Source organism: Centruroides vittatus, unplaced genomic scaffold (genome assembly GCF_030686945.1).
Source record: "Centruroides vittatus isolate TY-2023 unplaced genomic scaffold, ASM3068694v2 contig_7, whole genome shotgun sequence".
Lineage (NCBI taxonomy): Eukaryota > Metazoa > Arthropoda > Arachnida > Scorpiones > Buthidae > Centruroides > Centruroides vittatus.
Genome location: NW_027122442.1, coordinates 1,084,196 through 1,102,338, shown reverse-complemented (window position 1 = coordinate 1,102,338; position 18,143 = coordinate 1,084,196). Strand labels below are relative to the sequence as shown.

The 18,143-nt window shown below is 31.4% G+C and overlaps 2 protein-coding genes across 3 annotated transcripts in view; one reads left to right on the top strand and one right to left on the bottom strand.

Annotated features, from left to right (window-relative positions):
• Usp12-46 (Ubiquitin-specific protease 12/46) overlaps positions 1-8,502 on the bottom strand; it is a 58,097-nt gene extending 49,595 nt beyond the window's left edge. For both annotated transcript variants that reach the window (XM_067276588.1, XM_067276590.1), the window contains exon 1: positions 8,399-8,502. In XM_067276588.1, coding sequence (XP_067132689.1) covers positions 8,399-8,401 — 3 coding nt within the window. In that variant the 5' untranslated portion in view covers positions 8,402-8,502. The remainder of the gene's footprint in view (positions 1-8,398) is intronic.
• A 4,286-nt stretch (positions 8,503-12,788) lies between these two features.
• Positions 12,789-14,476, top strand: LOC136980452 (leucine-rich repeat and immunoglobulin-like domain-containing nogo receptor-interacting protein 1-B). Its single transcript, XM_067276559.1, has 2 exons — positions 12,789-12,935; positions 13,008-14,476. The coding sequence occupies exons 1-2, from the start codon at positions 12,888-12,890 to the stop codon at positions 14,340-14,342; spliced, it is 1,383 nt and encodes a 460-aa protein (XP_067132660.1). The 5' UTR covers positions 12,789-12,887; the 3' UTR covers positions 14,343-14,476.
• The last annotated feature ends 3,667 nt before the right edge of the window (positions 14,477-18,143 follow it).

Genomic DNA, 18,143 nt, shown 5'->3' with positions numbered 1-18,143 from the left:
TGTCACAATGCCTGACTGCAATTTTTAATCATACTTTTAATTTATTTCATTTAAAATATATTCTCTCCATTTCAAATGAGTACTTTAGTGTCTTGCCCCTGTACATCATACTTTTCCATTAGCAATAAAGCTGTGTTGGTCATCTATCAGGGGAAAAGCTTTGAATTTAAATAGTGAGACTTATGGTTTGCATTGGAAGTTCATATATAGTTAACTGGAGCCTCCTGCCCTTAACATTTCCATATCTGGTCTCATCTTTCATCTATCTAACTCCATTCTCAAGTAAAACATTACTCACAAAAACCTTTAACCGGCGCGTAACAGACAATAACAGTCACTACAAACGTTTTCAAAACCCCTCCTGGGTTCTTCTTCAGGTAAAAATTAACTGAAACGATTTTCGAAGATAAAAAAAGGAACCAAATCACGTGCCGAACAGCATTGAATGTCAAAGTTTTTACATAAGGCCAAATATTATTTTAAAAAATATCGATGTCACAAGGCATCATGGGAAACAAATCATAAATGCTTCCCTAGATCCTCCATAAACCATCCTTTATGTAAAAGATTATTCCATTGAGATGTATCCATTCTCAAGATTAAGGAAAGACAAATGGATGACAGCAGGAATTTATAAGTCTACAATTTTTTCAAACTGCAGCCCATTATTTTAAGTATTTTGAAGTAAAATACTTAAATGTAAATAATTTTCTGTACTGGCTGCAATATCTATATTTGCCAATATGAAATTCATTTGTTGATGGAATTCTACTAATAGTACTTTCTAATTAAAAACAATTGTAAGAAGCCTCTTTATGTCTGTAATTGTTATATTTAATAACACATTTATAATGAATTATAATCAGTTTTAAAAATATGAAATATTAATTTTTTTTTAAAAATCATCAGTGCATTGCATTCTTAGTCACAAACACAAAATGAAACTGGAAGATACTTATAGCATACATAATATATTACATCTTTATTCTTCAAATTCCTTCTTATGAAATCTTCGGTAAATATTTTTATCACCACTATGCTGTCTATCTTATTTCAATAAGTGTTGTTTTTTTTTTCCATTCTTGTATCAACTTAAGTCTTCTAATTATTCTTTTCTAATCTTGTTTAAAATTACCTTGTTCTTAATACTGGAACAAATCACAAACATACTATAAACAACCTTTAAAGTCCAGTAACAAAAATTTTTTAAATCTTGATAAAGGTCTGCCTCAAGTCTTTAACAAAATTCCCAATTGCAATGCGCAGTCAAATTTTTCAAATTATTATTTTTAAAAATTGGAACAAACATAATGCTATATAGAAACAAAAATTAAATGTTGGTAAATCTAAAATTTAACACACACACAAAAATTTAATCAATTAATAAAAATTAATTTATGTTGGCCCTCCCTGGTTTTTTCATAAAAGTATTGCCATGCATATGAGACTGTTTTCCATCTTTAAAGTCAAGCCATCAGGCCAGCCTTGTATATTTCCAAGGTTTCTAGGGCGGTCATACATCAGTTTTCTTTTTATTGTATTCTGAAGGAAATTTTGAATAATTTGGAGGCCCCCCGGTTAAGAATCACTGGGCTGCATATACTTTTTGTTTTGTATGGATCGATCTGTAAAATCGGATCAGTTCTTGTCACGTGATACAGATAGCTTCTGTCATGGCGGAAAGTATACAAGTAGGATCGAAGATGGCGGCAAACATTTGTTAGTTAAGTGCCAGTAGTGTAGCGAGGGGAAAGCAAGGGGATCTAACATGCCCCAGGTGCCACTTGCAGAGGGGCACCCAGGGCATGAAGGTAATAGTAACTATTTGTAATATATTATAGATATTTTAAGGTAGGTACTACATTCTATTATTATTTGTATTATATTCTTATTATGAGTAAATTCTATATATTATATTACTATATGTGTTTCTGAAGGGGGAGAGGGGTGCCAATAAAGGGATGCCAATTCGTGCTCCAGGTGCCAATTATATTCGCTACGTCACTGTATGTGCCTTATCCATTAATCTTGCCATAAGAGATCTATCAGATCGGTGGAGTTCTTGATAGTTAATATAACCTTTCAATTGTTCCGACATAATATTGTATACTGCATTTTCTAGTAGTCAAGTCAGAGATTTTGCTTTATCCACAACAGGTCTAAGGGAAGGCATTGGTTTATGTGTTTTTGCAAAAGCAAATAACTTGGGTGTGTTTGGTGAGGCAACAACAACCCTGCTTAATTTCATCTTTTTGGCCAGGGATGTATGTGTAAACCACGTGACCCAAGCTTGTAACATGTTTACATAACCATCGTCTACTGGTTCACAGTCTAGTTCACATATATAAAAATTTAAGTTATATCTTAAATTTTTATATATGTGATAAATAACTGATATTAAATATGTGATTAAATTTTATATTTACCACTATTTAATTTTTGTTGTTATATAGAGTTATGTTTTTGTTCCAATTCAAAAAAAAAAAAACTATTATTTTGAAAAATTTGTTCTGTGCATTCCAATTTGGAATTTCGTTAAAGACCTGAGGCAGACCTTGGTCAAGGTCAAAAATGTTTGTCAAAAGTTTTTTATTAAAAAATTTTTGTTACTAGACTTTAAAGGTTGTTTATAGTGTGTTTCAAATATTGTTAACTAACATTTTAAAACTTATCAGTTTTTAGATATTTCACAATCTTTCTCTTCTTATATGAAGTGAGTTTGATTGATTGCAAGAAATATAACTTTTTAGATCTATCCTGAGTTTTCTTTGTATTCAATTTATAGTCTGAGTGTTTACCAGGATGAATGAAAATTGCCCCAAACTTAAAAGTTTATTTTATATCATTCTAATCTTTAGGGATTTGCAAATTTCTGGTTTTCTTTTTTGTTCTTTGAAATCTGCACCATCTCATTTTTAACCAAATAATAGATTGTAGAAAAAGTTAGAAAAGCTAAGATAACTATGAGACTATCAAAGAAGGCATTAGATAATAATGCATAAATATGATGGAAGTATTCATAATTTTAATGGGCAACTGATAATGAGAGAGAGGGAGTTCAGTGTTTGAATCTATGGACAAGCACTAAAACATTCTGTAAGCAAATCATAGCCTCTGTTATTATTTTTATCTGAATGGATGTTTGATGTTTGTTTAATCTTCCATGCTCCTTCAATTAATTAAAACATTAAAATATTAAGTTATTTGTTATTTAGTATTGTTATGATATAATTAATGTTTTCTTATATGCTGTATATTAGACAGACTGCTTTGTTACTGGACACGATGCTTAAGCAACAATTTTTAAAATTTTCTGTAAAACTGTTTGGTTTCAAGTATAAGTTTCATCTCCATAAGCCTCATTTCAAACAAAGTTTGAAAAGTTTTAAAATATTTGTGTGATGAAAATTAAACTTCTTATAGTTAATTTTTTTTTCAGTTTTTAACTTTTTACCCTGTGGCACTAAAAGAGCCTTTTTTTTCATGCCCATCTTGGGTTCAGCAAAGCATACAAGAGATAGGATCTGATGTATCCAGGATATCCCACTCAAGAAAAATGCTTGTGGTTCTTGACTCAGACATAAACCCAGATCCCCAAGTGGAAGTATGCTGATTTCTTTGCCATCTCAACCATCTCTATAATTAATTATAATAAATAAAAACTAGAAATAAACAAAATCATTTTGTTTATTTTTAGACATTTTGCATGTTAAGAAATCAAGATAGCCTATATCAAAGTTGTTTTGAAATTTAAAAAGTATATATATTGTTTGTATATTCACTTTTGTAGTATGTTTTTGTTACTTTTATTTTATAATTGTACTTTATTTATATATAAGGAAACAAATGTTTCCCTATTAATATAAACATAGAGCATATTTTTATTATATAATCTAATTATTTTTATATACTGCATTTGATTAGAAGCATTGTCAATTTGTAGTTTGTACATTAGTGAACAGGAATTATGAAGTGCAAATATAAACATTCCAAAGTCCAATATTTTTAGTAATATGTCAAACGACTGCTGGATTAAATCAGGCTACTTTACCACTGTTATTTTTAATTAAATTCTAAATAATTTGGTACTAGAGGTAGGTACTATAATTAAATTAATATTCAATTATAATTATTAAATTTAATAAGAGATGTACCTAATGCTTATCTCTAGTACCAAATTATTTAGGATTTAATTAAAAATAATAGGGTAAAGTAGCCTGATTTAATCCAACAGTCTTTTGGCATATTATAGAGTACAAATTCAAAAAGCAGTAGCATTACCATCAAACATTTTTTCTCATTCATGAAAACACTAAAGAATTGTCTAAATGTATTATGGCATTGTTTCTAGTTTGTTAGATTGTAGGTTTGAATCCCACTTCAAACACAAATGTTTGTTTGTCAAATTTTAATGGAAATTGTTGTTCTGGAATAATTTAAAACCACTAAAAAGTGATATTGTACACAAAATTAAAAAATTAACTAACTAAAATGTCAAGAAGTAGGTATATCATTTTAATTTTAAAGAACAGAAATTTCTTTATTAATAATGCATGCTAAAAAAGGATAAAGTTAGACAAAAAATGTCCTATGGTTTCTGGAAGTCTGTATTATTGTTTATATGCTTTCTTGGAGTATCCAAAAAGAAATTATGCAACTTGTAAGGGCATTTAATAATTAAAAATATATATATATTTAAATTTAGGAAAGAAATTAATCATTTCATTTTAAAGGGGAACAAATTAACTTTAAAACACTCCAAAACTATCTTAAAAACTAAATTAATCACTTTAATATTGTATATTCTGGATTGTTTTAAATCTTTTGTTCTATTTGAATGCAACCATCATATATTTTGTAAGTTTATCCTGAAGAAGATCAGTTAAATATGGCTGAAAACGTTAGAAATTAAAGTGATTAATGCAATTTTTTAAGGTACTTTTGGAGTGTCTTACTTTTAGCATTGAATTTCTCAGTAGAAAGTTTAAAATCCAGAATTCTAAAATGGTCCCTTATTTATAACTTATGACAGCTGAAATAGTTGCATAACTGTAACTGTAAATTGTATAACTCAAAACTTATTGATTATAATTAATTATTAATTAATACATAGTTCATTCAGTATTGTTTTCCTGCTACAACCTTTAACAATTTTTAGCATATAGGCTACAGTAAATAAAATAAGAATGCCAGCATTTAAACTATTGTACTGGGAGAAAATAACATTTAATAAGTACTGGAGGTCTATTTACCAGTGGATAATAACAATAAAATAATTTTAATTATAATAAACAGAGTCTACAGTATTCCTCTAAAAAAGCATTATTCTGAGCTATATTGATGATTATATACAGTACATATATATATGTATATTCCAAAGAGACCGCTACATCATGCTCCCTTATTTAGACTGCTCTCTTATCCACAATAACAAGATCACCCAAAAGATGTTAATGGTATTTGATTTTCTCTACTTTTTCATGTACACACTTAGAAACATTAAAATTCATTATCATAAAATTTTACTGTATTTAATATTAGTGTCTGTTCTTACATCATCAATTTTATTGTTCCATCAAATAATCAATAAATACAGTAAGTTTACTAGTCACATTACTTTCATTTCTTTTCAGCTAGGAAAAGACCCAGCTGAAAAGACGTGAACATCCTTGCTCCAAAATTTCTGAATGCTCTCTAATGGAACAGAGTATAAAAACAAGTAAATACAGTACCACTTTAAAGTAAGGTCAACTTCCAAAATCTGGTCACTAATAACTCCTTGCTTTATCCTTTTGAGATGAAGAAATCTATGTCATCTTCATTTTTTGCTCATATATATTTTATGACACCTTCTTAATATGTAATTACTTCTCTTGTGTGTTCAATAAAACCTATTTATGATTCTGTAAGCAATCATTTGATTGTCCATGTATTAGAAAAGTGACTAATGAAAGGTTTAACACTAAACAACTGCTAGATTATATCAGACTATATTGTTTCTATTTAGTAATTAATTCACATTTAATTATTAAATAGTAGCATTATAGTCTGATGTAATTTGGCAATTGTTTGATGTTAATCTAAAACTTAGGTTAATGGATTTTTATATTTGGAAAATTAACCAAAATCTCAGCAAATACCAAAGTGTATAATAGTAGCTTACCCTAGCTGGTGATAATATATGAGTAAAGATAAACCCTTAAAAATTTTTCTTAGAATACTGTTCCCTTATGCAGACTCTAAAAATAATGCAACATGGCACTCATTTAAAAAAATTGATCTATTAACAGGAGTCTTGCTAATTAAAACATAGGGGAGAAAATTGGAAACATGGGAGAGAGTTCTCTTAAGCAAACTCTTCCTAATCTGATGCCAGGTTAAGCAGACTTGACCATATATAATAAGTCATTTTACAATCTCATCTTATTGAAAAAATTTCAGAATTAAAAAATTGTTTCATATTAATATTAGATAACTAAAACATACAAAATATTGCTGAAATTATAAATGAAATCTTGGAAATCTACACTAAGGTACAGAATATTTCTAGTAGAGACAATTTATTTATATAACTTTTTATATAATTCTAAAATAATTTTTTTTGTTATTAAGATATAAATACAATAAATAATATATGAATTTTTATTAGAATCTAAGGAAATAATTATTCATATATTAATGACAATATTAGAATCCAGATAACAAGAAACAGATAAAAACAGTTTCTTACATAAAACAGCAGATTAGCAGAAAAAATAAAGCACTTATTTGCCAATTGTGAGTATTGAATAAGCTACAAAACAGGCATATTCTTACTAATGCTGAGAATTTTCAATTGTTGATATAAATATTAAATAATAGCTAGTAACATTTATGAAAAAATAAAAGAATCTATTCAACTTTTATTTAAGTGAAAGCTTTTTATGTCCAGAATGAAACAGAAAGGTAAATAGTAGATATAAACAGTAGAAATCTCAGATACAAGAATATCTAGGAAGAGTTCCAAATATCGGAAATAAATAATGTACACACAAGAAATGGAATATGTTTGGATAGTAAAAGTTTACTGAAAATTTTGGTACAGACAAATTAGGTTAAAATAAATCTAATCTTATAATCAAGATGGGCTGATAACAACAATAAGCGCAGAGCCCAAACGGTTAGGAGTTGAAAGTTGAAATTTGGTACACAGAGTATGCACAGTAAGAAGGGATTTTCTGAAATTCTCCTCTGTGAGGGAGGGGGTTAAGGATTAACCTGAACTCTGATTCTACTGTACTACAGTAGAGCATCCATTATCCGACTTAATTGGGGACTGGGGTTGGTCGGATAACCGAAAAGTATGAAAAAATACATTATTAGTAGTGTATTAGGCCTGGTTTAAATATTAGCCTCCCTTTCATGGTCGAGCCAGTGCTGCCAGCTAAAACATGCAAAAATTTAACAAAAATAATATTAAAGTAGCCAAGACATAACCAAATATTGTAGCGCCACATCACTAGCGGACATTTGAATTTGCCGACTAGAATGTGGTCGGTTAACCAATAAGTCGGTTAATCAGGGGTCGGATAATCGATGCTCTACTGTATTTTAGTTTCAGTTTTTTGCATTTTTGCGGAAAATCGAACATATTTTCAGACCCATCTAAAAATTCTCTAATTAGTCTTGGAAGAGAGCAAACCGAATTCTCACACCCCGAGAAAACGGGCGAGATCAGCTATAATCTAATAATCTTAATCTTTGCTATCATCACTCTTTGCCCAAGCAATGCCAGGCTCATCTGCTAGTAATTAATAAATGTACACAAAAAATAATTTTGGTAAATATAATAAGAATCATGGAAAAAAAATAGTAATTGTTGGAAAAGAGTAAATTTGAATATTACATTAAAAATCTAATGAAAGTTTAAATATAATTAGATTAGAAATAAAATAAAAAACAATTATATTAAATATAAGTATTTAAATTTTAATCTTTCTTCCAATGAAAATCCATCAACATATTTCAAAATAATCATCATTAAATTATATGTATTTGTTATTTTTAACTTTCACATAATTGAATTCAAACATATATGATTAAAATATCGATTACATAATTAATATTTATAATTTTTTAAGCGAGTAAAAATTCTAGAATTTTAAATTATTACGATTTAACAGAGTATTAGAGGTTTAACCAATTGAAAGATTAATTGATCTTTAATAATATCGTTAGTAATCAACCAATCAACTATTCTGATATAAAATGACGTCACGGATAACATTACGATAATATTACGTTAGGGTTAGAGTTATTCCGTTCACTTATTTGCAACACGCTTACGTCCGTTATTATTTAATATAAAATTATATATATAAACTTTAGGCATTTGCGCACATAAGAATGAGAGTCATACCATTTTATAAACTTTAATTGCAGCATATCACTTCTTTCCGTCACATTTCACTTCCGCCGCCACTCGTCCTCAACAAACTACAATTCCCATAGCGCCACCTACTGTTTAAGTTTTATATATGTTTTTAGAAATTTGATTTTTAAATTTAAATATTTATAATTTTTTTAAAATATATATATATATTAATGAAAATAAACTGCTGAAACAAATTAATTGAAAATTAATTCATTTCGGCATATAAAAAACGTTGGAATGTTAGATGATTTTTAGAATGTGTTAAACGTAATAATGTTTTTTTTTTTCCCCTGTTAAAAATGATATTGAAGTGACTTGCATTTCTGAAAAGTAAAAGTCACATACATATGGTTACTTGTAATGCTAAGAATTCACTCATTATTACTGTATATAAAAAAAAATATTTCATTTTAATTATAATTTACAATGAGATTGATATAGATAAGGGCATTTAAAGAATTTTGTAAATTTCTTATAATTAAGCAGGCTTGTGCACAGGATTTTTAAATGCGTTACTCTAATGGGGTTCTGGGTACAGCGGGCTTAGAGAACCTGTATATATATATAGAGAGAAAGTGATTAACTGCGTGATTACACGCTATTGTTATCACGTGATCAAATCCACCATAGCTTATAAAAATACAAGCTCCTTTACATGTTGCAATTACTGCCGGAAACAAAATCTGGCCTTTACTTTAAGGCCTTTTGTCTCTTTATTATATGTTTGACATTTAATTTTTACATTAGTTCAAAGTAAAATATGTTGACTTAACAATAGAGATATAAGCCTAATATCAAACAACTGTCCGTAGATTTTCGAAATTAAGTTTAGCGTTTTGATAGTTTGATTTAAAAAATATTTTTAATAGTTTTAAAGTGCTTTTTATTCATATAAAATGCACCAAAAAGTAAAAATAAATTTTCTTCAGCTTTCACAGTATTATTAGTATTATGCGACTAAAAATAAAAGCTAAAAATATAGCGCTCGTGTTTTGAAATGTTCTTAGTTACACTTTCTTTCAATTTTTATGGGCTTTTCACGAGAGCCTCGTGCCATTATTCTTGGTCATATAATATTACGAATACTGTGAAAGGTGAAGAAAATTTATTTTCTATGTTCTAGCGTACTTATCAATATATGAATAAAAAACGTTTCTTTAAATGTTTTAAAATGTTTCTTATTCTTTAATTAGCCTCAATAATTTCTGCTGAAGATACAATATATTTTAAAAATCCAGCAACGCGTCGCATAACTTCCCATATTCAACCATATTTAAAATTACTTGTGGCGCCATCTGTTATGATATTTTATTTTTAAAAATTTTTTAATATACAGTAGAGCGTCGATAACTGGAACCAATTGGGGACTGGGGTCGTTCCAAGTAGTGATTTTTTCCAATTTCCGATTATGTACGAAAAAATATATTAACCTGTCCGATGTTCAAATTTTTCTCCGTTGCGTATCGCTTCCTGTTGAATTTTTCTCCGTTGCGTGTCGCTTCGTGTCGAATTTTCGTCGATTTTAAGCCTAACGAAAATTTTTATAATAATAATCGAGGCCATCGTATCGTTAAAAATTATTTCTTAATTTTGTACAAACAAAATAAATATATTGAATAATATAAAAAACATGAAAATTATACTTTAGAAGTAAATTTAGTATCAAAAACGTTCGATTCAGCACGACACAGTCCGACTGAAAATCGTTCCAGTTTCCGGCCATTTCAATTACCGACGTTCCAATTTTCGACGCTCTACTGTATTATAAAATGTCAAAAAGTTTAATTTTTAAGGTAGAGAGGAGTTTTATTAAATATATATATGCTAATAAGAAATAAAATCAGACACCACTCGAGATATGACACATTACCCCCTCTATCTCCCCACCCTTCGACCTTTAACCACCAAAATTTAATAGCATCAATTCCCTTAATACAAAAACCTACCGGCAAAATTTCAGAAATTTTCGACAAAAAGCACGAGTTACTAAGCTTTAAAGTGAGTGAACAAAATCGTGCCTCCCACACACATTAACACACATACATACAAAAAAAACTTCAGTGTTTTTGCGTTTCTTGACGTTTCGACATTCACTGACTCAGAGAGTTTGGATTCAGGCAGCTTGAATCCAAAATTGTAAACATCTTGAGGAAATCATTAATGACCAATCGCCATGCTTTCCCTATATTATATATAACAGCTAGGAAAGTAACAATTCGTAGATTATCGTCCTGTGTTTTCATTTGCAAAAAATTAAATTTATTTTGTCTTCTGATCTTTCATTAAACTCACTAATATGAAACTACTATTTTAACGCAAATTTACTGTTTATTTAGATTTTGGAAAATTGTTACAAGATATCTTAATCTCTTTCAGCAAATACTTTTTAACATTAACTTGGTAGACATGTCGAATAGTTCTTTTTAAACTGTTTTCGCCCTGTGTGCAATAAGAATGTCTTTTTAGCAAGCCCATTGTGGATTAGGGAGGGCTCACAATGGGGCGGCAGTTGGTGAGAGATGGGTTCCGACATACCCGGACAGACCAACATTCAAAAAATTCCTGGGGTTTTTCAACTCGTCTGGATTCAAATTCGGGTCCCCAGAACGGTAGACTGCCATGTAAACCGTTCGGACATCCGGCCGTCAATACAGAATGGTTAAGGCAGAATATTCAGTGGCGTAGCGTAGTGAGGGCGGCAGGAGCGGCCCGTCCCGAGCGGCACTTTTAGGGGGCGGCGAAATTTCACAAAAAATAATAATATCATGCAAAAATAACTAAATAAGGGGGCGGCGAAATTTTCCTCCGCCCCGGGCGGCTGACACCCACGCTACGCCACTGAGAATATTTCAAACTTTTTCTAACAGTGGCACCCTCAACTTGGTAAATTTTCCCTCCTACACCTCTACTTTATTAATGTAGATTTATAGCGATTTTTGTGCTTTTAGTAATATATGTAAAAGTTAGGGCGTTGCTCAGCAATACATTTCGTGGCACCTCGGTTGAAAACCTAACACTCTAAATAACCTGGAACAAATCCGGGCGGGTCAAAAAACCAAGAATTTTTAATGGTGATATACCCTGGATATGTCGGGTTCTGTCCGTCGCCACCAGGCTCCCCTATTCTGGACCTGGCCGAACACATAACGGGCTTTCTAAAAAGGTCTTCTTAGTGCCGACAGGACAAAGAAATTTTAAAAAAACAATAAAAACTACCAGTATCCGAGTGATTAAAACTACGAATCACTGACAATCAGTTCCGGATTTGATTGGACCAACAGACTGACCAGAGAGTTTTTGGATTTTATTCACTTGTTTAACATCGAAATACAGGTCAGGTTTCCATCGAAAATCATCCCAGAAGGCACCTCTTTACCAAATCGCCCTCACGCTCCATTGCTTTATCCGATTCAAAACAACAGACAACAGATAATAAAAAATGGTTTGACACAAACCCGAAATATTTTTAAAAATTAAAACATTAAAAATAAAAATTAAAAGTAAGAAATATATTTATTTAAAATAATCAATCCAAATTATAAGTTTTTAATAAATTCCTTTTTGGGGAATTTAGTAATTATATTTCATTATTATCCAATCGCTGACTTATTCAGTGTAAGACCAACGTTAACTTTTTATGAGGAATTTTGTTACATCTCGATGCTCATTCTCGGATCGAATCCGGAGAGTCGAAAAACCCCCAGATATTTTTCGGGGGTGGTCCGTTCGGATATGTCGGGCCCCGTCCCTCACCACCCTGCCACCCCATAATGGACTTTCTTAAAGAGGCCCTCTTAGTGCCCACAGGGCGGAAAAAGTTTATAATAAAATCCCATATAAGACGTGCCGGTGACCGTGAAACATCGCACGACAAAGTCGCGCGATTCGTACGATATCGCTTCGTCGCGCGCGCTCGTGAAACAACCTTATATCTCGAAAACGAAGTTATGGATCCTATTTTTTATTGCATTTTTAGATTCCTCATCTCAATTAATGGAAAATGGCAAAGTTTAATCAAAATCTATCGAATAGATTTTGAGAACGAACACAATTCTCTAAGCTCCATAGAAGAAGCTCCGCTTCAATAAAATAAAAAACAAATCGGAAATGGAAATAAAATGATTTTAATACTACCGATTTAGGGATTGTTTGCAAAAGCGGTTAAAAAATAATGCATTTACACAAAAAATATCATATTTGTTAAAATAAGTCATAGAAATAAAACATTTTATTCAATAGTTCTTAGAATCGATATGTAATTAAAATAAACAAATCATTTAAAACGATTAACGAATGAAATTTTGAATTCTGAGAAGTTATTAACAGTGGTACCTGAATTAAATAGTTAAAGGAAGCAAACAGTCTAGTGATAAAATTGCTAATAAAAGGAAGCAGTTCGTTTCCTTTTCCTGTAAAGCGCACGATGGAAATGAGGAAGTTAAGAATCATCTATTAATCAGCAAGTGGAACAGAAATGGCTTCAGCAGAAGCTGCATCTAAAATTCTCAGCTTTTTATTAGAGGTAAGTCTTATTTAACATTTGTAGATATTTCTAGCTCGAAAGTATAAGTATATTTTTTTAATTTATTGACAGATATGTATATTGATATCGGTATTGACGTGTATAGTGAGAGGGACGTGCCCAAATCATCCTAGCTGCGAATGTACTCCTAATTATATTAATTGTACATGTACCGGAGCAGAAGATACATTATATATATCGCAGTTAACAGATAAGTTTACTGGTACAGAATTTATTGTAAGCAAATGCAATAGCGTCGAAGTAGAAAAACTTGCTTTGAGAAATCTTAATTTAGAAATGCTTAAATTTGTGGAATTGGGTGAACTCAATGTTCAATCATATTCATTGACAGAGAGTTCAATAAATAACATTCTCATGCATAATATCAGTTTTCTCGAACTACAGTCTTATAGTCTTTCGGATGTCAAAGACTGTATGAGTTTAGAAATAATTAATGCCAGTGTCGAAAATTTTCCACCCACCGCAATCAACGGTATCGAGGTCAAGTCTATAGAAATTAAAGATTGCCATATTGGGACAGTGCATTCGAGAGCAATCACGCTTTCTAATATAGAAAGATTTACATTTGAAAACAATTATATTAATACTTTTGATATCACATCGATTATAATCAGAACCGCTAAACAATTCAGTTTCATACGAAATGCCGTAACAGCTTCGAGTTTTGGAGCACTCTCTTTAGCAGAAGTCGATAACATAGAAGTGGGTCACTCTTCTTTTCGTCAAGTACACGGCAACATGATCATGACCATGGAAACCAAGTCTTTTTCTTTTCACGACTGCTACATTGAAACCTGCGAAAATAAAGCGTTTTGGTCCATTAACGCAACGAATTATTTAAAATTTTCTGATAACGAAATAAAGAATGCCGAAGAAGATTCGTTGATACCTAACCTCGGAACTGCAAATTTCAGCGCTATACCTTCGTTGCAAGTAAAACAAAATTTACTAACATGCGACTGCCGTTTGGAATGGATCTTTGAGAGAACCGACGAAAAATATAAGCTGTTGAAGAAAGGGAGTATTTGCAATGAACCAGAAGGATTGAAAGGGAAAAGTTTGTTAAATCTTGAGATGTCGGTGGATAATGTTGACAAATGTGTTGACATTCGTGAAAAATTAGAGGATGTCACCGAAATTGTGACAACATTAAGATCTAAAAATTCCACGAAAAAACCAAAGAACACAAAGAAACCAAAAGTTACAAAATCAAAATTTACAACTGAAAATACAATTCCAACAAAAGATGCTCAAAAATCATTTATAACTGATGTGTCGGCTGAAAAACAGGAAGCTGTAAGTGGTTCTGTGAAGTTATATTTCTGCAATTCACTTATTTCTATCGCTGTTCTTGTAATGATTAACAGAAATTTTTATTATAAATAACTTTATATATAGAACGAAACATATTGTTTGTTATTAATAATTAATGATTTGTATATTGTTCTCAAATGTTAAAATATGAAAATATATTTGTAATCAGCTTTTTTAAATAATAAAATATAGACTTAATAATTTCATTCATTGATAAATGTAAAACAATGACATGAATTAAGTGGCACAAATTTATTTTCTATCAGATAACAACGGATGTTGATTTTAAACACGCTGTTTCGCCTCCTTCCTTTTCCGATAAAAATATTATAAATTAAGTTTATAATCTCCACTTTACTACAATTTTATTATACAGAGTTTTATTTACAAGATATAAACTTTCTTTTTTACAAAATAATGTAAAATATTAAATCTGCTGTTTTTTATTCTAAACGTAAATTATAATTTATGCGAATTTTTCCATTTTATAAATAATATTTCTTTTATTACGCTATAAAGCTTATTTATAAAAAAAAGTTATTTAATATCTTTTTATAATAAAAATTCAGCAATACCAGAAGTGAAATATGTGAAACACACGATCAAATTTAGCAGAATATACTTTTCTTTTAACTCTGCCCTGCAAGCATTAGAAAGTTTTTTCCAAGACCACAATGACAGAACGTGATATTTCTGTGGTCAAATTACTCATGAAAATTTCTGAGAATCTAGTCGAAGTCGAACCTGGGTTTCTAAGAGCAGAAAAATGGCGCCATTGCCGCCTTGGCCATCCGCCCGTCAAGATTAGTAACGATTAGAAAGCAACAAATAGTGATGACGGCTTCAGTACCGCTACATTAAATTGTACTTTAATTATTAAAATTGCGCATTTTTTAAAAACAGTCCTTCTAGTGCCCGCACAGCCGAAATAATTTTTTTTTTTTTTTTAATGGATAAACGAACTAAGATTTTAAGAGGATTCGAATCCAGATTTTTCATAGCGCAAAAGAATTTAACACGCAAGAATCGGATAATACGCTTACCCTCGAATTATATTAATTGGTAAATCTAAATAATTTTAAATAAACTGAGCGGTAAAAATGGTAGCCGCCGATCGCTTCGGGAGACCCGAAATCGAATTCGGGATGGTTGAAAGCCCAGGAATTTTACCGAGGGTGATCCGCTCGGTTACGTCAGGCTCCATTCCTCACCATCCGGCAGAACCCACAGGATGTTGATGAATGCTGATACAGGGGGGAGAAGAGGTCATCCGAGTGTTTTAGCATACAACATAATTCATTTATTTTGGAATATCCTGTTGTTAATTACATTTATTGTACAGTAGATATGATTGAGCAAATGGGAAGTTGAGGCAATTGTAATGACGAATTGTATACAAAAGGGAGTGAAAAAAATGAGGCAAAATCTATCGTCACAATATATACACGCCACCTAATGGGCTTGCTAAAAAGGCTCACTTAGTGCCCACAGGCCAAAAACAGTTTTTAAATGATTTAAAATAGGAATAAAATACTCTAAGGTTTGGTTTATTTGGTTACATGGACAATCTTCCGAGGGGAATGCTTTCCGGTAGGACTTTTATAGAAAACTGGTTATTTATTATTTAGATATTGAAGACCTAAAGAAAACCCAGAAAACTCCATGTGATCAGTCCGTTGGCGATGCGCGAACCTACGACCAGTGTTCAGTGGTTTTATCTACGCGGCCACTGTGGACAAAATATTCTAAGGATCATTTAACAAAATATTTCAGTTTTAGAATTAATAAATCAAAGGAGGGACAATCGTAAATGAAATAAGGGAATGCAACAATGGAGATCTTTTTTTTCAACTCTTTCCGCCTTGTGGGCACTAAGAGGGCCTCTTTTAGTAGGCCCATTATGAGTTCGGCCAGGCCCACAATGGGACGGCCGGGTGGTGAGGAACGGGGACCGACATATCCGGACGGACCACCCCCCGAAAAATTCCTGGGGATTTTTCGACCCGTCCGGACTTGATCCCGGGTCCCCCAGGGAGGCAGGCTGCTAACCTTGACCGCTCGGCCATCCGGCCTACACTGGAGATCTGCTAACGGAAAGGTGCCTTTCGAAATGGCTTGCTTACTATGGGAAACTGATCGCTATTTAGATCTTGTATATGTGAAAACCCATAAAACTCCAGGTGGCCAGGCCGTTAGTCAGGTGCGAGCCCATAAGCCACCATCATATCCATAAAATTTATTTTCACATTTCAGTGTTAATATGTATAAACAAAATTGGGAGAAATTAACTCAAGTTTTATTGTATTTAATCACCACCAGCGTCGTAACTAGTCTTTTATGCGCCCGGTGCGAGCTTCTGTAACTACTCCCCAAAACTACGATATAAAACTTGGTCCCGGTCATTTCTACGCCCCCCAGGGTCTGCGCCCTGCGCCTGGGCACCTCCCTAGTTACGGCACTGATCACCACCCTCATTTTCTAATGCATCATTAAATAGGGAAACAAAAAATATAATTATGAATAAAATATTTTTGTCATCTGTCGGTATCGCACTTACGATCACATTTTATCCGCAAGTTTGGTGAAATAAATAAATTTTGAAAGTTTAAAACAGCTTTTAAGTAAAATAATATTTCGTAAAAAGAAGTTGTGAAATCAATAGAAAAGTTGGAGTTAATAAAGATTTAATTTCGGTTTTTAAACCATTAAGATCGAAAAATACAGCCAAGTTGCAGTTTTCCATAAAATTTGAAGAAAATCTGTTCAAAGTTTTACCTTTAAATTTTCGTTAAGTAAATAACCAACATACATTATTGTTTTCATCATCAGGATTTTATTTTAACATTGTACAGTATAACAGTCTAATCATATACTTTGGTCTACTTCCATCAGTTAACAATTAGCAAAAATTACCAATACAGATTTTTGTATTAACTTCTAATATATGATTTATTCTTAGAGAATGATGATCAATTATTATTCTCTAAAATGGTATGGCAACCATAATTAAGAGTTTTACAGGAAATCTGACTCACCAGGCTGGTTGTGTGTCCAGACCAAATTTGCAGGGTGTTAAAAAATAATAATAAGCATTCAGATAGTATACATCGTACGAAGTAAAAGCACTTTAGTAAACAGATGGAAAACTCAACTATTTGAAATATTAACAATTCCTATGACTGACTTGTTGGCTTCTACCTGTTGCAGGGGTCATAAATGTTGCCATATCTTTACGTCAGTTAGCAGCTATTTCACATGTCCTCCTTCCATTTTCGTATACATCTTAGAATTGTAAATTCTTAAAAATTCCAGGTAAGTAAATTACCTCGAAAATGGTTATGTTTACAATGATTTTTTATTCAATACTGTGTGTACTGCCTATCACATAAAAACAGGCAATTGGCATTTAACAGCCTACAGATACAGTCTGAATTGAATGAATGAAAGGAATAAAAAGTAGGCAGTGTTTAAGCTATTTTGTATTAGAATTCCTCAGTATGTACAGAAAATTGTTTCAAAAATTACATTACAGACATTAGTTTATATAACATTAATATAGAAATTATGACGACATACATGTTTAATATATTTCTTTTTACCCTTCTATTTTCTATTAATGTGGGAATGTTGATGCATGCTGTTTTTCTATAGTTCTATTTGTATTTTTTTATTGTTGGGTAAATGATGATTCTCCATCATTGCCCCAACAACCAGATCTCAAACTACTGTCACCCATGGAAAATTATGAGTTTTCATCAAATTCAAACTTGGATTCCTACAGTATTATTATTTTAAAGGCTGGGTATTGACTTCCATGACCTCTGATACCTGTCACTGTGTTGAAGCCTTACAGCAATAAGATGGCATCTTAAT

What these genes read in the sequence shown, in the direction of transcription:
- LOC136980452 (XM_067276559.1), top strand. Translation starts at nt 12,888, where the DNA reads ATGGCTTCAGCAGAAGCTGCATCTAAAATTCTCAGCTTTTTATTAGAG. An exon ending in TTCTCAGCTTTTTATTAGAG is followed by an intron (nt 12,936 to 13,007) that starts GTAAGTCTTATT and finishes ATTTATTGACAG; the next exon opens with ATATGTATATTGATATCGGT.